This window comes from Coregonus lavaretus (genome assembly GCF_964263955.1).
Source record: "Coregonus lavaretus genome assembly, chromosome: 34".
NCBI classification, from domain to species: domain Eukaryota; kingdom Metazoa; phylum Chordata; class Actinopteri; order Salmoniformes; family Salmonidae; genus Coregonus; species Coregonus lavaretus.
The window spans coordinates 35761711-35786024 of NC_140021.1; the positions used below are offsets into that span (position 1 = coordinate 35761711).

General features: G+C 41.9%; 1 protein-coding gene across 1 annotated transcript in view; it reads right to left on the bottom strand.

Annotated features, from left to right (window-relative positions):
- Positions 1–21059, bottom strand: part of LOC311109091 (RNA-binding Raly-like protein) — a gene marked incomplete at both ends in the record, with an annotated part of 70987 nt that extends 49928 nt beyond the window's left edge. Inside the window, one exon of the mRNA XM_084151895.1 lies at positions 21023–21059. Coding sequence (XP_084008021.1) covers positions 21023–21059 — 37 coding nt within the window. The remainder of the gene's footprint in view (positions 1–21022) is intronic.
- Between the last annotated feature and the right edge of the window lie 3255 nt (positions 21060–24314).

The following is a 24314-nucleotide window of genomic DNA, read 5'->3' on the forward strand; positions in this document are numbered from 1 at the left end:
TGCTGAAAGCTAAGGCTGTGTACGTATGGTCTTCTCATTGTCAACAGGCTTTCGAACGTGATTGCTGATGCGCTCTCTCGTGCGCCCTGTTCATGAATATTGATGTGACCGACCATTGTTTGATTTTGTCATGTTCTATCTTTCCTGTTTGTCCCCTCCTAGTCTTGGGTTCTTCTTTCCTCTTAAAGGTTGCTTCCTGTGTAAAGGTTGCTGAGGTCTGGAGAGGAGGATGATGGGTGGGGCAAGTGGAGGTGTGAACATGTACAATTTGTCGGTTTGGGACGCGGGGGCTGGTACGTTGGTCCGGGGTCCTTGTTGGTCCCCGGTCTTATGGGGGGGGGGGTGTGACGACCCTCCCACTCTGTCTGCCGTATTCTCTCTTTGCTCTTGTTTCCTTATTAGGATGCCGGTGGGCGGAGTTGGGAGGGTCGTCAGCTACATGGGAAACACCTGGGCCGGGTGTGTCCCAGCATAAATGGACCTCTTCCACATTCATTGAGGAGACTCTCTCCAGGCAGATACTTTGACTTTGGTTGTGGTATTTTTGTGGCCTTTTTGGTTGTTTGCTTTGGCACCTCTCAACACTTTTCCATATTACATTTATGCAAGCAAACACTCACTTACACTACTGATTACACACCCCATTGTTATTTGAGTTAGTTTACTTTAGTTAATAAATATATACTTTAAGTATTCCTTGTCTCCACGTGTCTCCCTTTTGTTACGAACTTGAGCCGGTTCGTGACAAAACTGCCAACATTTGTCTCCACCCTATGGCAAAATGTGTAGAATTTCAGGAAATTAGCTGTAAAACTGCAAATTCTTCCCATGGCAAACTTAAAAAACGTTTTAAATTTTTTATTCGCTGTCACAAGGGGGCTCCGCTACAAATGTTTGCTCGCAAGGTGGGAGGTTATGGATGTGGGTACGCAGACCCACGAGCCACTGCGGCCCCTCATGATGAGTTCTGTTTTTTTGTGGCCCACACCCCAATCAAAGTTGCCCATTCCTGATCTAAGTGATTGATAGTTGGTATTCAGCAGTCAAAAAAGTATGCCTTATTTACTTTGAAGAACTACTAAATAGAGATTTTGTCAGACAGCATAAGGAGCAGCTCTATAGAGATGAGATGACGACTTGGAATTAAATAATAAAGTCATCAAATAAAACAAATACTTTATTAAAATAAAGTAATGTTAATAAGTGATAAGCAGTCACTAAAATAATGGGACTTTTATTAAATATGCAATATGCAGAAATCGCTCCGGCATTTCCTGGATGCTAAAATTCTAATAGTTCACCTAATTTCAGTTTATGTGACAAAATAAGCAAGTATAGTGTAGAGCAGGGGTGTCAAACTCATTCCATGGAGGGCCTAGTGTCTGCAGCTTTTAGTTTTTTCATTTCAATTAGGCCCTAGTCAACCAGGTGAGGGGAGTTCCTTACTAATTAGTGACCTTAATTCATCAATCAAGTACAAGGGATGAGCAAAAACCTGCAGAAACTCGGCCCTCCATTTGACACCTGTGGTGTAGAGAATCATTGTACCATCTAAACTGCTGTGAAATATATTTTCCATAACCGAAAATATAGTATTTTCAGCTGTTTGAAGCTGATGTACAAAACCGAAAGTAGAAGACTCAAAAACGAAACTTAAGAACGGGAAGCATAGAAATAGCGCACATAGAACATATCTACCGCTTCTTAGACTTGCTTTCAATGACAATGACAGATCTATAACTCATGAATTTGGTCGGGTCGCCCAAAAGTTACAAATTGCAGTTTTAATTGTTTTATTCAGTGTTGTTACTGCATTCAACCCACATAATGCATAGTACATTTAATGTCCCCCCCCAAAAAAGTATCAACTGAACCGACCTCTAAAACCACTAATTGCTCAGCACTACCACATACACACTGACTGCTGCCTCTCCTCTCCTCCTCCCTCATCACCAGCAGTGTGTGGGTGGACAGTCCCCAGGGAAAACACACACACACTGATTTTGTGCAAGAATGACTGGCAGCTTCTAGTTCACATATTCCCAACTTTTTAATGAGGTCTGAGTCATGTGAAATGCCACAGTCCAAACCCCATAGGAAATCAACTAGCTATATAGAGCGACAGGCTTGTGTGACTGACGTTTTCTTGTATTAGGCCTAATGTGAGACGTTAATGGATATGTAGACATTGGCACAGCATTTTGTTGAACAGTAAAAATGGCTCATACTGTCTATTAGAATGTTCTGATATTTTAGGACAACAAGCAATAGCTTGACATTGACAACAAATTAACAAACCAGCAACTATTTTGATTTGAGGTTCTACCTAGCTTGTCAGTACTTATATGTTATATACCTACCCCACTGTTGTTAACTGTCACGAACCGGCTCAAGTTCGTAACAAAAGGGAGACACGTGGAGACAAGGAATACTCAAAGTATATATTTATTAACTAAAGTAAACTAAATCAAATAACAATGGTGTGTGTAATCAGTAATCAGTAGTGTAAGTGAGTGTTTGCTTGCATAAATGTAATATGGAAAAGTGTTGAGAGGTGCCAAAGCAAACAACCAAAAAGGCCACAAAAATACCACAACCAAAGTCAAAGTATCTGCCTGGAGAGAGTCTCCTCAATGAATGTGGAAGAGGTCCATTTATGCTGGGACACACCCGGCCCAGGTGTTTCCCATGTAGCTGACGACCCTCCCAACTCCGCCCACCGGCATCCTAATAAGGAAACAAGAGCAAAGAGAGAATACGGCAGACAGAGTGGGAGGGTCGTCACACCCCCCCCCCCCCCCCCATAAGACCGGGGACCAACAAGGACCCCGGACCAACGTACCAGCCCCCGCGTCCCAAACCGACAAATTGTACATGTTCACACCTCCACTTGCCCCACCCATCATCCTCCTCTCCAGACCTCAGCAACCTTTACACAGGAAGCAACCTTTAAGAGGAAAGAAGAACCCAAGACTAGGAGGGGACAAACAGGAAAGATAGAACATGACAAAATCAAACAATGGTCGGTCACATCAATATTCATGAACAGGGCGCACGAGAGAGCGCATCAGCAATCACGTTCGAAAGCCTGTTGACAATGAGAAGACCATACGTACACAGCCTTAGCTTTCAGCAAATCTGTCAAGGGAGCGACCACAGTAGAGAAGTTCATACAAAAACCACAATAATACCCAATCATTCCCAAGAAACGCATCAGTTCCTTTTTAGTAGTTGGTAGTGGAAAAGCATCAATAGCTACCACTTTAGCCCGAACAGGACGCACTTCACCCTGCCCAACCACCTTTCCAAGGTATGTAACAGTCGCCTGAGCAAACTCACATTTAGCCAAATTTATCGTGAGGCGACCCGCAGCCAGACGTCCGAACAAGGCTTGAATACGGGACAGATGTTCCTCCCAAGTATCTGCATATATCACTACATCGTCCAGATAAACAGCGCACCCGGCCAGACCAGAGACAACCCTGTTCATAAGTCGCTGAAAAGTGGCAGGCGCATTACGCAGTCCGAAACTCATAACCGAATACGAGTACAGACCAAAAGGTGTAATAAAGGCAGAGATTTCACGTGCCCTACTCGTCAGTGGCACCTGCCAATACCCCTTTAACATGTCAAATTTGCTCACATTTTTACATTTACATTTTAGTCATTTAGCAGACGCTCTTATCCAGAGCGACTCACAAATTGGTGCATTCACCCTATAGCCAGTGGGATAACCACTTTACAATTTTTTTGGGGGGGGGTAGAAGGATTACTATATCCTATCCCAGCTTAGCTGCGCCGACTTGATCAACGCAGTCCTCCATCCGAGGAAGACGAAATGAATCCGGCTTAGTGACATCGTTTACCTTACGGTAGTCCGTACAAAATCTATTTGTTCCATCCGATTTACTGACCAAGATACAGGGAGAAGCCCAACTGGAGAAAGGCTCCGCTACCCTACTCTCCAGCATGCACCCGACCTCAGCATCCAGACAACGCAGTCTCTCGGAAGAAACTCCACAGAACCGTTGACGAATGGGGTCAGCATCTCCAATGTCAACATCATGTTCTATTAAGTTTGTACGTGTAGGTGTATCAGAAAACAACCCTGGAAATCTCCGAATCAAACCAACCATCTCTTTCCGCTCATCAACAGGTAGATGAGTAAGAAGGCTATCTAAAATCTCCAGTGTCTCTGAATTTTTCAATCTACCCTGCAATATGCAATCGTCAGGACCAGAAACATCTTCCTGCTCCTGCACAGACCTAGCATGACCAGCACTCTTGGAATAAACAGTATCAGCCAAAAGAACAGCCTTACCGTCCTCTGTAGACTCCCCCTGTTCAGTCTCAGAGGAACGTGCATAATAGGGTTTTAACAAATTTACATGGCACAGTTGGTTTGCTTTCCTCCGTTCTGGAGTGGCAACTAGATAATTTTGCTCAGTGTACTGGCGCACCACTGTATATGGACCTTGAAGCTTGGCTTGAAAAGGAGAACCAACAATTGGCAGCAGAGCCAGAACCTGATCACCTGGACTAAAGTGACGAGGCTCAGCTCGGCGATCATATATGCTCTTCACCCTGTCCTGTGAAGATGATAGCTTCTCTTTAGCCATTTCACCAGCGGCATACAAGCGTCGCCGAAAATCACCCACATATGATAACAGGGACTGAGGAGGCTCGGGAGACTTCCAGTCATCCTGGAGAACAGATAAAAGCCCACGCACCCGATGTCCAAACACTAGGTCATTTGGGCTAAAACCCGTGCTCTCCTGTGAAACCTCCCTAGCTGCTAACAATAACCAAGGCAACCCCTCCTCCCAATCCTTTTCCATCTCAGTACAATAAGCTCTCAACAACGACTTAAGTGTTTGATGGAAACGTTCCAGTGCTCCTTGACTTTGGGCATGATAGGCGCTAGACAAGTTGTGTAACTCAGACCCTACGAGATTTGACGAGATTTGACGTGACTTCCGTCTCGCTTCCGCATTGTCTCCGTACTGCTGTGCTGTTTGTTGCTACTTGGCTACCTGCCAAACTATTCACGTTTTACTTTTAATAAACGTTTAATCAATCTTTGTGTTCAACAAATTTACCAACTTTTTAGTTTTGTCCTCACTCATCTTTTTTCGTTAAACTTTTTCACCCCGGACGTTTATCCCGAGACAGAAGAGTCATTTTCCTGTGCGTTTTAGCTGCCAACTTTACGTTATTTTCCTTTTTTCCATCGCAACTTTTTTCCCTTATTCAACTTTTTCACTCCGGACGCTTTATCTGGACATGGTTCATCAACATCTTCAACAGCCGAAGCTAAGTAGTAACATTAACATGATGTCTTCTAATTGCAGTCGCTGTACTCATAATATACAGGAGAACGATCGCCTTACGGCGAAAATAGCTGTGCTACAAGCCCAGCTTCAGACGCAATCGTTAGGCAAGGGTAATCTCAGTGTAGGAAAGGAAGAAACAGCGTCTGTGCCACCAGTAAGTACAGACAGTAACGTTAGTATAAATCCCCCCGCACAGTCCCTGCAGCCGGACAACTTTCTCATGGCTTCTGGAGGGAAATACTGTTGGAATGCTCAACCGGTGTCGCTCATTCAGCCGACAGAAACCTTCAACCGGTTTTCCCCATTATGTAGCGAGTCGGAGTCTGAGTCTGAGTCTTCTCTAGTCTCTACTCCTCCCGTTACGGGGTCTGAGACGCCGAAGGCTCCCACCATTAGCTCTGACAAATTGAAAACCCTAGTCATTGGCGACTCCATTACCCGCAGTATTAGACTTAAAACGAATCACCCAGCGATCATACACTGTTTACCAGGGGGCAGGGCTACCGACGTTAAGGCTAATCTAAAGATGGTGCTGGCTAAAGCTAAAACTGGCGAGTGTAGAGAGTATAGAGATATTGTTATCCACGTCGGCACCAACGATGTTAGGATGAAACAGTCAGAGGTCACCAAGTGCAACATAGCTTCAGCTTGTAAATCAGCTAGAAAGATGTGTCGGCATCGAGTAATTGTCTCTGGCCCCCTCCCAGTTAGGGGAAGTGACGAGCTCTACAGCAGAGTCTCAGCACTTAATCGCTGGTTGAAAACTGTTTTCTGCCCCTCCCAAAAGATAACATTTGTGGATAATTGGCCCTCTTTCTGGGACTCACCCACAAACAGGACCAAGCCTGACCTGCTGAGGAGTGACGGACTCCATCCTAGCTGGAGGGGTGCTCTCCTCTTATCTACCAACATAGATAGGGCTCTAACTCCTCTAGCCCCACAGTGAAATAGGGTGCAGGCCAGGCAGCAGGCTGTTAGCCAACCTGCCAGCTTAGTGGAGTCTGCCAATAGCACAGTCAGTGTAGTCAGCTCAGCCATACCCATTGAGACTGTGTCTGTGCCTCGACCTAGGTTGGGCAAAACTAAACATGGCGGTGTTCACCCTAGCAATCTTATTAGGATAAAGACCTCCTCCATTCCTGCCATTATTGAAAGAGATCGTGATACCTCACATCTCAAAATAGGGTTACTTAATGTTAGATCCCTCACTTCAAAGGCAGTCATAGTCAATGAACTAATCACTGATCATAATCTCGATGTGATTGGCCTGACTGAAACATGGCTTAAGCCTGATGAATTTGCTGTGTTAAATGAGGCCTCACCTCCTGGTTACACTAGTGACCATATTCCCCGTGCATCCCGCAAAGGCGGAGGTGTTGCTAACATTTACGATAGCAAATTTCAATTTACAAAAAAAAAAATGGCGTTTTCATCTTTTGAGCTTCTAGTCATGAAATCTATGCAGCCTACTCAATCACTTTTTATAGCTACTGTTTACAGGCCTCCTGGGCCATATACAGCGTTCCTCTCTGAGTTTCCTGAATTCCTATCAGACCTTGTAGTCATAGCAGATCATATTCTAATTTTTGGTGATTTTAATATTCACATGGAGAAGTCCACAGACCCACTCCAAAAGTCTTTCGGAGCCATTATCGACTCAGTGGGTTTTGTCCAACATGTCTCTGGACCTACTCACTGCCACAGTCATACTCTGGACCTAGTTTTGTCCCATGGAATAAATGTTGTAGATCTTAATGTTTTTCCACAAAATCCTGGACTATCGGACCACCATTTTATTACATTTGCAATCGCAACAAATAATCTGCTCAGACCCCAACCAAGGAGCATCAAAAGTCGTGCTATAAATTCTCAAACAACACAAAAATTCATTGATGCCCTTCCAGACTCCTTCTGCCTACCCAAGGACGTCAGAGGACAAAAATCAGTTAACCACTTAACTGAGGAACTCAATTTAACCTTGCGCAATACCCTAGATGCAGTTGCACCCCTAAAAACGAAAAACATTTGTCATAAGAAACTAGCTCCCTGGTATACAGAAAATACCCGAGCTTTGAAGCAAGCTTCCAGGAAATTGGAACGGAAATGGCGCCACACCAAACTGGAAGTCTTCCGACTAGCTTGGAAAGACAGTACCGTGCAGTACCGAAGAGCCCTCACTGCTGCTCGATCATCCTACTTTTCCAACTTAATTGAGGAAAATAAGAACAATCCAAAATTTCTTTTTGATACTGTTGCAAAGCTAACTAAAAAGCAGCATTCCCCAAGAGAGGATGGCTTTCACTTCAGCAGTGATAAATTCATGAACTTCTTTGAGGAAAAGATCATGACCATTAGAAAGCAAATTACGGACTCCTCTTTGAATCTGCGTATTCCTCCAGGGCTTAGCTGTCCTGGATCTGCACAGCTCTGCGAGGGCCTGGGATCGGGAGAGACACTTAAGTGTTTTAGTACTATATCTCTTGACACAATGATGAAAATAATCATGGCCTCTAAACCTTCAAGCTGCATACTGGATCCTATTCCTACTAAACTGCTGAAGGAGCTGCTTCCTGTGCTTGGCCCTCCTATGTTGAACATAATAAACAGCTCTCTATCCACCGGATGTGTACCAAACTCACTAAAAGTGGCAGTGATAAAGCCTCTCTTGAAAAAGCCAAACCTTGACCCGGAAAATATAAAAAACTATCGGCCTATATCGAATCTTCCATTCCTCTCAAAAATTTTAGAAAAAGCTGTTGCGCAGCAACTCACTGCCTTTCTGAAGACAAACAATGTATACGAAATGCTTCAGTCTGGTTTTAGACCCCATCATAGCACTGAGACTGCACTTGTGAAGGTGGTAAATGACCTTTTAATGGCGTCAGACCGAGGCTCTGCATCTGTCCTCGTGCTACTAGACCTTAGTGCTGCCTTTGACACCATCGATCACCACATTCTTTTTGAGAGACTGGAAACCCAAATTGGTCTACACGGACAAGTTCTGGCCTGGTTTAGATCCTACCTGTCGGAAAGATATCAGTTTGTCTCTGTGAATGGTCTGTCCTCCGACAAATCAACTGTACATTTCGGTGTTCCTCAAGGTTCCGTTTTAGGACCACTATTGTTTTCACTATATATTTTACCTCTTGGGGATGTTATTCGAAAACATAATGTTAACTTTCACTGCTATGCGGATGACACACAGCTGTACATTTCAATGAAACATGGTGAAGCCCCAAAATTGCCCTCGCTAGAAGCCTGTGTTTCAGACATAAGGAAGTGGATGGCTGAAAACTTTTTACTTTTAAACTCGGACAAAACAGAGATGCTTGTTCTAGGTCCCAAGAAACAAAGAGATCTTCTGTTAAATCTGACAATTCATCTAGATGGTTGTAAAGTCGTCTCAAATAAAACTGTGAAGGACCTCGGTGTTACTCTTGACCCTGATCTCTCTTTTGACGAACATATCAAGACTGTTTCAAGGACAGCTTTTTTCCATCTACGTAACATTGCAAAAATCAGAAATTTTCTGTCCAAAAATGATGCAGAAAAATTAATCCATGCATTTGTTACTTCTAGGTTAGACTACTGCAATGCTCTATTTTCCGGCTACCCGGATAAAGCACTAAATAAACTTCAGTTAGTGCTAAATACGGCTGCTAGAATCCTGACTAGAACCAAGAAATTTGATCATATTACTCCAGTGCTAGCTTCCCTACACTGGCTTCCTGTTAAGGCAAGGGCTGATTTCAAGGTTTTACTGTTAACCTATAAAGCGTTACATGGGCTTGCTCCTACCTATCTTTCCGAGTTGGTCCTGCCGTACATACCAATACGTACGCTACGGTCACAAGACGCAGGCCTCCTAATTGTCCCTAGAATTTCTAAGCAAACAGCGGGAGGCAGGGCTTTCTCCTATAGATCTCCATTTTTATGGAACAGTCTGCCTACCCATGTGAGAGACGCAGACTCGGTCTCAACCTTTAAGTCTTTACTGAAGACTTATCTCTTCAGTAGGTCATATGATTGAGTGTAGTCTGGCCCAGGAGTGTGAAGGTGAACGGAAAGGCTGGAGCAACGAACAGCCCTTGCTGTCTCTGCCGGGCCGGTTCCCCTCTCCACTGGGGTTCTCTGCCTCTAACCCTGTTGCAGGGGCTGAGTCACTGGCTTGCTGGTGCTCTTTCATGCCGTCCCTGGGAGGGGTGCGTCACTTGAGTGGGTTGAGTTACTGACGTGATCTTCCTGTCTGGGTTGGCGCCCCCCCCTTGGTTTGTGCTGTGGTGGAGACCTCTGTGGGCTGTACTCGGCCTTGTCTCAGGATTGTAAGTTGGTGGTTGGGGATATCCCTCTAGTGGTGCGGGGGCTGTGCTTTGGCGGAGTGGGTGGGGTTATATCCTTCCTGTTTGGCCCTGTCCGGGGGTTTCTTCGGATGGGGCCACAGTGTCTCCGGACCGCTCCTGTCTCAGCCTCCAGTATTTATGCTGCAGTAGTTTATGTGTCGGGGGGCTGGGGTTAGTTGGTTATACCTGGAGTACTTCTCCTGTCTTATCCAGTGTCCTGTGTGAATTTAAGTATGCTCTCTCTAATTCTCTCGTTCTCTCTTTCTCTCTGAGAACCTGAGCCCTAGGACCATACGTCAGGACTACCGGGCATGATGACACCTTGCTGTCCCCAGTCCGCCTGGCCTTGCTGCTATTCCAGTTTCAACTGTTCTGCCTGCGGCTACGAAACCCCTACCTGTCCCAGACCTGCTGTTTTCAACTCTTTAATGATCGGCTATGAAAAGCCAACTGAGAGACCTGAGCCCTAGGACCATACGTCGGGACTACCGGCCGTGGTGACTCCTTGCTGTCCCCAGTCCGCCTGGCCTTGCTGCTATTCCAGTTTCAACTGTTCTGCCTGCGGTTATGGAACCCCTACCTGTCCCAGACCTGCTGTTTTCAACTCTTAATGATCGGCTATGAAAAGCCAACTGAGATTTATTCCTGATTATTATTTGACCATGCTTGTCACTTATGAACATTTTTGAACATCTTGGCATGGTTCTGTTATAATCTCCACCCGGCACAGCCAGAAGAGGACTGGCCACCCCTCATAGCCTGGTTCCTCTCTAGGTTTCTTCCTAGGCTTTCGCCTTTCTAGGGAGTTTTTCCTAGCCACCGTGCTTCTACACCTGCATTACTAGCTGTTTGGGGTTTTAGGCTGGGTTTCTGTACAGCACTTCGAGATATTAGCTGATGTAAGAAGGGCTATATAAAATAAAATTGATTGATTGATTGATTTAATATGGAGTTGTTGGAGAACCTGACCAAAGAGATTAGAGGTGAAATTAGATCCTTGATCACTTTGAATGACCTTAGGGATTCCAAACAGTGAGAGAAACTGAGTCAAAGCTTTTAACACAGCCTTAGTCGTGATAGACCGGAGAGGATAGGCAGCAGGAAACCTAGTGGTCTGACACATCACAGTCAACAAATAATTACTACCCTTTCTAGAACGAGGCAGAGGACCAACACAGTCAATAATCAAATACTCAAAAGGTTTACTGAGTACAGGAATAGGGAACAGTGGTACCGGCTTAATAGCTTGATTAGGTTTACCAGTTAATTGACAGGTGTGACAAGTTTTGATGGAATCAGAAACATCCCTCTTTAATCTTGGCCAAAAGAAATGTCGTAATATACGATTGTAGGTTTTTCTCACACCCATATGCCCAGCAACGTCATTGTGAGAAGTTGTTAGCACCAACTCACGAAGCTTAACTGGTACCACCACCTGACTAATCGCCTCCCCCAGAAAACAACTACCATGAGACATCCACTTTCTCATCAGGACCTCCTCTTGGAGAAAATAGCCCTGTGCGACATCTCCCAACTGTTCCACAGGCACAATTTGGTCCCGCAACTCTTCTAATGTAGGGTCAGTCCGTTGCGCCTCGATTAAATCGGAGCGGGATATAGATAACGGGATAACAGGGAAAACAGTAACCGACTTCTTTGTTGTATTCTCGTTAGCCAGTTCCATGACCAGGTCGTCATAGATCATAGAACGCGTCACTGCACACGCAGAAAACACCTCTGGGAAATTCTGCGCACTCTCATCAGGAATCCCTACAATTGACGGCTTAGTGGAAACCACTAAAGATGGAAACGCGATAGGCCACACACGCTCCCCAGCCAAGTTATTTCCAAGGATCACGTCAATACCCTCAATAGGCAATGAAGGACGCACCCCCACAACAACCTCACCTTTCACCAGTCCACAATCCAACATCAGTTTATGCAATGGAACTGACAGAGTGTTCAAACCTATTCCCCTAATTAGAACACTATTCCCCGAATCAGTCTCCGCAGAGAAGGGTAACACAGATTCCAACACAAATGATTCAGAGGCACCTGTGTCTCTTAGGATCTTTACTGGCACTAGGTTCTTACTTCCTACCATAGACACAAAACCCTCCGTAACGAAAGGTAAATAGTCGGGATCAATATAACCTTTCACCTGGCTCTGGCCATGAGACAATGCGTCAGGAGTGAACTGATGTGGAACAGGCGCTGCTAACGCTGCAGGCCTCGATTTACCATAAGCACCTGTACTGAATTTACCCCTAGACCTAAGAATCGGACATTCATTTTTCCAATGACCTAATTCTTGACAGTAGTGACACTCTTGACCAACGTCAGTTTTACCACGGGTATCAGGCTCAACCCTAGTTGAATGAAACTCTGCCCGGGAACCGAAGTCTCTCGGCGAGCGAGGCCCAAATCTCTGCGAACGCCCCCACTCACTCCGAATACGGGGTTCTGCAAAAACATTTTTGTGAGTCAACACATTCATCAGCCAAAACCGCAGCTTCAGCGACAGTCTTTATTTTTCGTTCGTTAATGTACGTCGCTATACGATCAGGGATTGTGTCCTTAAATTGTTCTAACATAATCAGATCAAACAGCCCTTGGAAAGTCATAACTGCAGAGGCAGAACACCAGCGATTGAACTGTGAAGATAATATTCGCGCAAACTCAACATGAGTCTGCTGATCATCCCTTTTTAAAGTTCTAAATCGTTGGCGGTAAGCCTCAGGGACCAATTCATAACTCTGTAACACAGCCGTTTTAACCTTCTCATAACTATCACTGTCTGCTACACTAAGAGCTGAATATGCTTCTTGCGCTTTACCAGTCAGCACACACTGCAACATCAAAGTGCGATCAGAATCAGGCCAACTCCTAGCGTCAGCAACACGCTCAAACAACGAAAAGAATGTCTCCGGGTCCTTTTCATTAAACTGGGGCAACAACCGTAAATTCCCAACAATATCAAATGTGTCTGGATTACGACCAAAAGAGGAACGACCCCTAGGTAACTCTGGATCCCCTTCCCAGAGCAAACTCTCCCCTGAGAGCTTTCCTTCCCTAACCAACTCTAGTCGCTCTTGTTGCAGCTTGATTTTAGCACGCTCCATATCCTGTTTAAATTCCAATTCCCTTTCATATTTTACCCGATCATGCTCCATTTTAGCTCTTTGTCCATTTCGTTCATGCTCCATTTTAGCTTGTTCATGCTCCAGCTGTAACAGAAGCAGTTCTTTCTGCTGTTCAAAGAGAAGACTACTATGACTAACCGATGGAGCGGTCATTGTAACATATCGGGGAGACAACGTGTCCTCAGCAGAGGCTGCCCCAGTGGTAACATCCAGAATACCACTCTCCATCAAATTGGCCTTCAATATTAACCTAATATAATTTTTTAGGCGTTTATCACTAATTTCAACCTTGTAGTGTTCAGCAACCTTCAACAGCTGTTCTTTAGTACATAATTCTAACAGTTCTTCTGATGGAAAGCGAATGAACTCGTCTACATTAGACGCCATAATCAGGGAAGAAAAAAAATATATATATATATATCATAATATTCTTGCTCAACCCCTCTGCTGAGCACACCAGACACAAGAGAAATGACAATCACACCGAGCACCACAGAAGAGAGCTGGGATATGGAGCTTCCCCATAACCTACAATAACTCAACCCTAGTCTTCGTGTGGATTCGCGGTGGGTAATTACGCACTGTAGCCCGCTGGCAAGGAATTAAACCCCCCAGCACGCTGGTAGATTCCACCAAGCCACGGATGTGCCCCCGAGACAACTGCTCAGTCCACAGACACCACACAAAAATAACAAACATTTAACCATGCCCAACGTATCCCAAAACACGTCACTAAGCCTATCAGGGGAAAAAGCTATAGCTCCGGGTAGAAAATGTCACTACCCTACCCAATCTCCCACTGAGGTACACAGCCGATTGTACTCACCTCCTCAGACCGATGCCCCAACAGCGAGTAGAGCAAGAGTTTCCAGGCTGGGCAGGGACTGGAAACTAACCAATGTACTCTCTCCAACGCAGTACACAACCCAAAGAAAACCAATACTGGGCCTATCAAACTCAAACTAACCAAATTTACAAAAAAAAAACGTACAGAATTGGACATTAACTCCACGTTCTCCCAAACACAACCAGTTCAAGATCCCGGACGAACCCCCACTTGTCACGAACCGGCTCAAGTTCGTAACAAAAGGGAGACACGTGGAGACAAGGAATACTTAAAGTATATATTTATTAACTAAAGTAAACTAACTCAAATAACAATGGGGTGTGTAATCAGTAATCAGTAGTGTAAGTGAGTGTTTGCTTGCATAAATGTAATATGGAAAAGTGTTGAGAGGTGCCAAAGCAAACAACCAAAAAGACCACAAAAATACCACAACCAAAGTCAAAGTATCTGCCTGGAGAGAGTCCCCTTCATGAATGTGGAAGAGGTCCATTTATGCTGGGACACACCCGGCCCAGGTGTTTCCCATGTAGCTGACGACCCTCCCAACTCCGCCCACCGGCATCCTAATAAGGAAACAAGAGCAAAGAGAGAATACGGCAGACAGAGTGGGAGGGTCGTCACAGTTTGCAATATGATAACTGATTATCAATGGGCCCTACCCTGGTCGGTAATTCAACCATGCTTACTACAAATTTAGATAACTTACCAATCTAAAATTGTTTCGCTGACATGGGTTAATTGAGTGACTGCTGATGCACAACCAAATTTCGAAATTGCCCCTTGTGTATTCTATTATTCTAACTCTCAACAGTAAGTTGAGACCCCGACTGAGTTCCCCCCCCCCCCCCATAAAAAATTATAACAAATATATATATTACTGGCTATGCGGGCCGGCAGTTGCCTATCCCTGACTTAGATCATGTGTATTCATGCTCGCGCAGCAACTGCTTACTATCCCTCTAGATCACCTTTCTCTCTTTTCTCAGTATCTGTGTCTGCTCTGCACAGACCGGACAAGTTTAAGCATGTGCGTAATGGATTATGGTCATTGTAGTTAATTACCACGTTTTCTGCGCTAAACTACTGTATGTAGAATATTGGCCTGTTGGAAACTACAACTCCCTACTACATCGCACAGTTCAGGCTTGATCTGATTTATCTCTACAGAAACGGCACCGAGCTCACAAAAATAAAACGAACAAAATGGAATTCAAATAATTGAACCGACGTCGATCAATTAGTTGTTTAAAAGACGAAAAATAACCCACATTTACATACTAGTATGTGGAGACTGGAGAGGTCGTGGGGACATCAGACCCATGCTGATAGACATCTAATATTTCCAGGACAAGATCTATCTCTGTGTCACTAGTGACACTCTTCAGGCTTACAGCCTTGAGTGTCTCTAGGGAGATGTCAACAACATGTCATATCCTATGTGAGATGGAAGGTCTAAGCACTAAGACTGGGAGCACTAGGAAGTTAAAGGCCTGCCTTAACCATCGATTGCAAGGAGGGATCTGCTATGGTGGCAGATGCAAACTATCCTAAGGTTTGTTTAAGCGATATTACACAGAACTAGCTTGCCGAACAGGACACAGATACCATCTGCAGAGGTTTAGCAGGAGACGGCGGGCTGCCATTCATTTGCCCATGCACTGCAGACTGCAGCTAGGAAGGCAATCTTGGGGTTAAAATGCCCACTTGACACAAAAGACAGCTGCAGACATATGGAGGGTTGTGACTCGTGACACACAGAGGATCTCTAAAAAGGGTAGCTATCACACTTTGAACAGCATCTATTGCAGCAGACATTCAAGAAGATTATCCCCCCACCAATGTTATAATGTTAAAGCAAATTTGGGAGCATTGTAAATTGTTTCTACACTCTAAAAATTAGGGGTTCAACAAGGATTCTTCTAAGATCCTCAAAGTTCTTTGAAGAACCTTACGGTTCTTTTTTTTTTTTTTTTTTTTTTTCGGGGGTAATGGATCAGCTTAATATTGCAGATAGATTGTATCTTCTATCAATGTAATTGTCTGCATCACTTCCAATCCCCCATGTTTATTTTTATTTTTTATATATATATTCCCCTTTATTACTTTTCAACCCCACCATCCTTTCCCTACTTGGAGTAAATTAGTGAACAACAACGCCCAGGCCTCTACTTCCGGTCTATACTTACTATCTACACCTTATGGACAGAGTTAATTTTACAATAATTCTATATATATATATATATATATATACAGTCATGGCCAAAATTGTTGGCACCCCTGAAATTTTTCCAGAAAATGAAGTATTTCTCACAGAAAAGTATTGAAATTACACATGTTTTGCTATGCACATGTTTATTTCCTTTGTGTGTATTGGAATAACACAAAAAAAACAGGAAAAAAGCAAATTTGACATAATTTCACACAAAACTCAAAAAATGGGCCGGACAAAATGATTGGCACCCTTAACTTAATATTTAGTTGCACACCCTTTGGAAAAAATAACTGAAATCAGTCGCTTCCTATAACCATCAATAAGCTTCTTACACCTCTCACCCGGAATTTTGGACCACTCTTCTTTTGCAAACTGCTCCAGGTCTCTCATATTGGATGGGTGCCTTTTCCCAACAGCAATTTTAAGATCTCTCCACAGGTGTTCAATGGGATTAAGATCTGGACTCATTGCTGGCCACTTCAGAACTCTCCAGCGCTTTGTTGCCATCCATTTCTGGGTGCTTTTTGAAGTATGTTTGGGGTCATTGTCCTGCTGGAAGACCCATGATCTCGGACGCAAACCCAGCTTTCTGACACTGGGCCCTACATTGCGACCCAAAATCCTTTGGTAATCCTCAGATTTCATGATGCCTTGCACACAGTCAAGGCACCCAGTGCCAGAGGCAGCAAAACAACCCCAAAACATCTTTGAACCTCCACCATATTTGACTGTAGGTACTGTGTTCTTTTCTTTGAAGGCTTCATTACATTTTCGGTAAACAGTAGAACGATGTGCTTTACCAAAAAGCTCTATCTTGGTCTCATCTGTCCATAAGACGTTCTCCCAGAAGGAATTTGGCTTACTCATGTACATTTTGGCAAACTGTAGTCTTGCTTTTTTATGTCTCTGTGTCAGCAGTGGGGTCCTCCTGGGTCTCCTGCCATAGCGTTTCATTTCATTCAAATTTCGACGTATAGTTCGCGCTGACACTGATGCACCCTGAGCCTGCAGGACAGCTTGAATTTCTTTGGAACTTGTTTGGGGCTGCTTATCCACCATCCGGACTATCCTGCGTTGCAACCTTTCATCAATTTTTCTCTTCCGTCCACGTCCAGGGAGATTAGCTACAGTGCCATGGGTTGCAAACTTCTTGATCATGTTGCGCACTGTGGACAAAGGAACATCTAGATCTCTGGAGATGGACTTGTAACCTTGAGATTGTTGATATTTTTCCACAATTTTGGTTCTCAAGTCCTCAGACAGTTCTCTTTTCCTCTTTCTGTTCTCCATGCTTAGTGTGGCACACACAGAAACACAATGCAAAGACTGAGTCAACTTCTCTCCTTTTTATCTGCTTTCAGGTGTGATTTTTAGATTGCCCACACCTGTTACTTGCCCCAGGTGAGTTTAAAGGAGCATCACATGCTTGGAACAAACTTATTTATCCACAATTTTGAAAGGGTGCCAATAACTTTGTCCGGCCCATTTTTTTAGTTTTGTGTGAAATTATGTCAAATTTGCTTTTTTCCTGTTTTTTTTTGTGTTATTCCAATACACACAAAGGAAATAAACATGTGCATAGCAAAACATGTGTAATTTCAATACTTTTCTGTGAGAAATACTTCATTTTCTGGAAAAATTTCAGGGGTGCCAACAATTTTGGCCATGACTGTATATATATATATATATTTTTTTTTTTGCTCCTGAACTTCTTCTACTCTCAACCTCTCCGATCATTTTCATGATGTCCATCCGGTTTGCTTCTAAATGCCATATCTTTCTAACTGTGCTCTTTCCCAAAAGCTCCCAACATACATCCTATATACTTATTATGGACACAGTATGCTTACATTATTAGCTATCTTTGTTATTATTTGTTGTTGTTTGTTATTAGTCCCATCCTTCAACTCTATTCAATACCTCCCATCTATCTCTTAACACCATCCATATAGGATTTATATTTGCCATATATATTTCAACCGTACTGTGATGTTTTACAAAAGTTCTGAACCTTTCTATTCTCATTGCTTCTACAGATTGTGAATTAAAAATAAAAAAATTTGCTAAAAGTATTATTATATTATTGATTGATTGACTATGACTTTTCAGATCACCCAGTAATGCTATCTGCAAGGTTAGTTCCAGGTAAATATTGCAATCCTTTAGCCATTCCTGGACCTGTGTCCAAAAACAAGCTACAAATGGACAGAACCAAAACAAATGATCTAATGATTCTGTCTCTTCACAGCAAAATCTGCAGAGCTGGGAAGATTGTATCCCCCATATAAATAACATTATATTGGTAGCAAGAATTTTATATAATAATTTAAATTGAAAGATTCTAATTTTTGAATCCGGTGTCGTTTTGCATGTCAGTTCATAAACACTATGCCATGGGATCGGTACGTCAAAGATCTCTTCCCAACTATTTTGCAATCTATATGGGACGGCTGTCAATCCTTTGGTCCTTAAGTGAAACTGATATACTTTTTTATTTATCACAGTTTTCCTTAACCAATTATGTTCTTTAATGCAAGGCCGACAGACAAGTTCCTTACTTTCTCCCCCTTCAACTTTCCTCTTCCACTTTTGCGGTAAGGCTGCAATTATTTGGTTGTAATTTTGGGTAGAGCAGACATTTCCATATGTTTTTGTTAGCTGCATGTGCGACATAACTCCACCAGTCCTACCGATGATATCATTTACGAAGATTATACCTTTTTTAAACATTCTGTCAAAAAATAAAGGTTTTTAGTCAATTAGTATATTTGAATTTAACCACAATATTTGTTGCATTATTTGTTCTGTCGTTTCTGGAGGATTAAATTGAAATTGCAACCAACTTTCTATGGCTTGTTTTAGAAATAGTGACATTTGGGACATTATTTCCTTTTCAAATAACTGAAAGTGAGAGGTTGTAATCTGAATAAAGGGAAAAAGGCCTTTCTTGAACAGTGGGTGAGACAATCTTACTAATTTGCTTGAGAACCAGTTCGGATTTAAGTATAACTTTTGGATGACTGAAGGTTTTAGTGATAGGTCTAATGGTTTAATATTTAATAATTTCTGTCCTCCGAATTCATATTCATTATATAAATATGCTCTTTTAATTTTGTCTGGCTTGCCGTTCCAAATAAAATTGAATATTTTTTTCTCATATAATTTAAAAAACTGTTTGCTAGGCGTAGGCAAGACCATAAGCAAATAGGTAAACTGGGATAATACTAAAGAGTTAATCAGGGTGATTTTTCCACAAATTGACAGGTATTTTCCTTTCCATGGTAGTAAGATCTTATCTATTTTTGCTAACTTTCTATTAAAATTTATTGAAGTGAGATCATTTATTTCCTTTGGGATATGTATTCCGAGTATATCCACATCACCATCAGACCATTTTATTGGTAAACTACATGGTAATGTACAAATTGTATTTTTTAGTGATCCAATACATAATATAGTACATTTGTCATAATTTGGTTTTAATCCAGAGAGGTTAGAAAATGTATCTAGATCCTCTATGAGGCTGTGGAGGGATTCTAGTTGTGGATCTAAAAGAAAACATGAACCTTACGGTTCTTGGCACTGAACCCCATAAGAGGTGGGGTTCATCGAGGAACCTCCTTAGTTGGTGGGGGTTCTTGCAGGAACTGAAACATTTGGATTTGAAAGGACAGCAGGTACAGGCACTTAACTGAAAAATGTAAAGATCTCCTCCATTTAAGGTAAGGTTTGTGATGGTATGATCTAAATTGATATTGTTTTATGATGATACCATCTATCTTTTCATATTTGTGCAAATCTTTCTAAAACAGAAAATTGACGAAATTCAATGGACAGAGGTAAGAATATGTAGGCTACAAGAATATGTTGAAGGCTAGCTGTATTGGTGCAGATGACTGAACTGCTCACTTTTGTGTCTATAGTATAAGGAGGCATACAAAGGTATGTCAATTGGTATTGGTATGTTATGCAGATCACATTTACCATCCTCCTCCCTTACCTCTTCATTGAAAATCCCATAGGCCTCTACATTATGGACAAGGTAGGTGTGTGAAAACCATTATCAAAACAGTTTTTTTCATTCACATTCAGCACAAAAACCAAGGTATGAATACTGTCGTGTGCATGTTCTGTATAATTAAATTTTTTGGGATTCACAGACTTCACCCTCCCTCCACCTCTGATGAATATAACAGGAAACCTGTCCGATCACCATGCACTGCAAAATCATTCTGGCTATGGAGAACATCAACATGCCAGAGAATATACCGATTGGACTTGGGGCTCTGCTGGGAGTTTACCTCATATTTTGATTTTTTTATTCTGCTTTGCCACTAAAATCATAATAAACACTGATAACTAAAATATTGTGATATTGTTATGCGTATTATTATTATTATTATTATTATTATTATTATTATTAATAATAATAATAATAATAATAGGGGGGGGGTGTAGTTCTAAAATCAACCCCAAAAGGTTATTTGAGGATCCATTAAAAGCGGTTCTTTGAAGAACTTATAGGGGTGCCCCCACAGTTTCAATTTGAAGAACCCCTAAAGGATTCTCCAGGAACCTTTTCTTTTTAGAGTGTACTGAGTTGCAAGGCTATGGGTATGGGTATGACCACACACACACACACACGTGCACTCACAGATTCACAGAGCAATGCTATCCTGTCTACAGTATGTGTTCCAAACCCCAAAGATGTGCACTATAATGACACCTTTTCCTGACATTTGACTACAATACCATTACTTTAGAATACAGGATTATTATCTTCGACTTTAATAGTTGGCTTAGATAAATTGAGTTACAAAGACAAGCATTTGTGTTACTCTTTCCAACTCTTCTTACAAACCAAATGAATTATTTAAAAGCCTCAGTGACACTTAAACCATGTAGCCTACCTACCTGTATTTACATGTGTTTTATATTAAAGCTACAGGCTATTACATCCAATTTTTAACAGCACTGAATATAATGAATTACATGTTAATTACACAATCAAGTTGTTAACACTTTCCCTGAAAACATTCTGAGTTCATATCGATAACTTCAGAAAATCTATAAAGGCACGCGCTACACAAAAATATGTTATCATCTATTCTAAACAAGTAGACTGGTATGGATGCAGGGCAACTTACATCGTTGATTACGACGCTTTCCCTTATACATGGTCATTCTACACGGGTCCAGTTTTGTGAGATGAAAGCCCCTCTGAAACCACGTCGATGCTCAAGAATGTCAGCCTTATCCAACCTGGTATTTGTCTTGAAATAAATCTGCCTTTTCAGAGGAGAATTGAAACCACTTCTTGAGAAAGGACCATACCAATCGCAGCATTCAGAGAGGGGGAGTTTCTTTGTACATGTTGGGATGCTCTCTAGAATGAATTATTAGAGGACATATAGAGTCAAATCTATGGAGTCAAATCCGATTCAAAAGTCGAATGTGCACGAGATAAGCCTTTCTGGTCAATCATTCTTTTGCATCAGTATTAACTTGTTTCAACACTGAAATAAGTCCTCATATTATACTGCATAATTGTAATTACATTCTGACATATCATGTGCCATAACTAACTGCTGCTACTAATGATAGTCATGTAGCCAGTCTATTGCCTTATTCTCCCATTGACTAACCAACATATTAAGACATGAATGTCTGACTGACAAGGGATGTATAGTGAATTTGTGGAGACCAAAAGTATCTTTCTACGAGGCTAGCTCTTGTGCTAATAAGGGTGACTGACTGCAGTACTTGGGTTTCTTTAACACTCTTTCAGACTACCACACAGAAACACCACCAATTGCCCAACTGAAGTCCAATCCCACTTCTGACACTAGTGTAGCAAATTCCGAAAGGGAAGGGACATCAACTCAGTGCCATGCGCGTGTGAGGTGTGTGTACAATGTGTTATTGTGCCAATACAACTCATTCAACAAAAACGGTATTTTGTTTAACAATGACAGGGTCACTACAATATTCAATAATGTACCACCTCTGGGTATTCTTGAGGACATTCTTATCTGTCTTTAATGGGGATTCTGTTGCTAAGGAGACAAGGAGAAGAGGAGCAGTATGTTGATCTTGTGCTATTTATTCAGCTAATGTACTCTATGCGGTTTGAATTACAACATGTTTTGTCAAGAGGAGAATTATGCCGTGGAGATTAACAATATCAAATCCAATTGCATTGTATGAAAATAGCTAGAAACCATCAATATTCTACAGCTCTCCTCTAAAATGATAAATCATACCTGTTTATTATTTATTCTCAAATGGGAGAATGAATTCCCACCAAATGGATTCAATGAAATTCTGCACAATAATGGATAATCAGAACTTTCATTTAGCGTCTGCTAAATGGCATATTATTATTGTTATTATTATTACAAATATTTTGCACATAGCACTGTGAATTTAGTCTACATATGGTATACACATCTACATAGTCAATCAGTGGTCCCTCTGCACAAAAAAACAATCAACAAAACTGATAAAAGCTTAATCAGTGTTCCTTCCTTGAGGCATTCATTTCTTTCCTGTGGGTCCCTCTACTGTTCATGCGCGATTGTTGCAGGGTATCATATTATTGAGAGAATAATTATAATTCCTGCAACATATCGTACATATCGTTCATATCTTATATTCCCAGCTTCAACCAAAATATTTTAGCAAAACAAGTATTAATCACCAAAACACAACATAATGATATCTTCTCAATTTAGTTATTTCAATAACCAGTTAATCCAATAGCAAAAAATGTAAGACACGTTTCAAAATTGGCCTTTGAATGTAGTATACTACAGATCTATAAATTATAGTACGTTACACTGTATTCACATTAGGCAATTCACTTTCACTACGCATTAAAATTAACTGAACATCAGGTTTCCATAACTTCTATCCCATGTGTGATCAAAGGTGTGATGATCATTGAAGACATCTTCCACAATGTAATCAAATTAAAGAAATGAAAGAAACATCATGTTTAGCAGCTCTAGTTTGCATCAAGTCTGTCTTCAGCTTTTGGCCATAGGTTCTCATCGAAATCGCAGTAAATATCCTCATTGTTCATGCACCTGGGGAAAAACCTTTTGGCATGGCAAATCCAAGCCTGACATAGGCCTGGATTGAAATCATTGCATGCCTCATCCATGGCCTAAAGGAAGGTGGTATGCTCATACATATTGTAGTGGTTCTGTACATGGCTCAGTTTATAAGAGCATGGCACTAGCAACACCAGAATTATGAGTTTTATTCCCACTGGTGTCACCATACCAAAAGAGTGGGCTGTTGTCACTTTGGATAAAAGTGTACATGTCGTATATTAATTATGCAATTTTAGTAAAGAAGTGTGAACCCTCCCCTTACTTACTGTGAAGTAAAATCATATTAGTCATCCTCATAATATTGGATTTGAGTATATACACTGGGTGTACAAAACATTATCTCTTTCCATGACATAGACTGACCAGGTGATTGGTATAATCCCTTATTGATGTCACCTGTTAAATCCACTTCAATCAGTGTGGGTGATGGGGAGAAGACAGGTTAAAGAAAGATTTTTAAGCCTTGAGACAATTGAGACATGGATTGTGTATGTGTGCCATTCTGACGGTGAATGGGCAGGACAAACGATTTAAGTGCCTTTGAACGAGATATGGCAGTAGGTAACAGGCACACCAGTTTGAGTGTGTCAATAACTGCAAAGCTGCTGAGTTTTTCAAGCTCAACAATATCCCATGTGTACAGTATCAAGAATGGTCCACCACCCGAAGGACATCCAGCCAACTTGACAACTGTGGGAAGCATGGGAGTCAACATGGGCCAGCATCCCTGTTGAACTCGTTTGACACCTTGTATCAATTAAGAGCAGTCGGATTAAGTAATAGTAAAATGTATTTTAACAAAAGAGAAGATAATCATTATCAAAGTAATGTGAGCATTGCATTGTGAAAAGCTATTACTTTATATGAAAATGTATTGCAATGTGAAACATGTACGGAAAGTATTCAGACCCCTTGACCTTTTTCACATTTTGTTACGTTACATCATTATTACACATAATATGCCAAAATGACAAAGCAAAAACAGGTTTTTAGAATTTTTTAGAACAATTTTTTTTTTTAAAGAATAACTGAAATATTACATTTAAATAAGTATTCAAACCCTTTACTCAGTACTGTGTTGAAGCACTTTTGGCAGCGATTACAGCCTCGAGTATGATGCTACAAGCTTGGTACACCTGTATTTGGGGAGTTTCTCCCATTCTTCTCTGCAGATCCTCTCAAGCTCTGTCAGGTTGGATGGTAAGCGTCGCTGCACAGCTATTTTCAGGTCTCTCCAGAGATGTTCAAGTGGGTTCAAGTCCGGGCTCTGGCTGGGCCACTCAAGGATATTCAGAGACTTGTCCCGATGCCACTCCTGCAT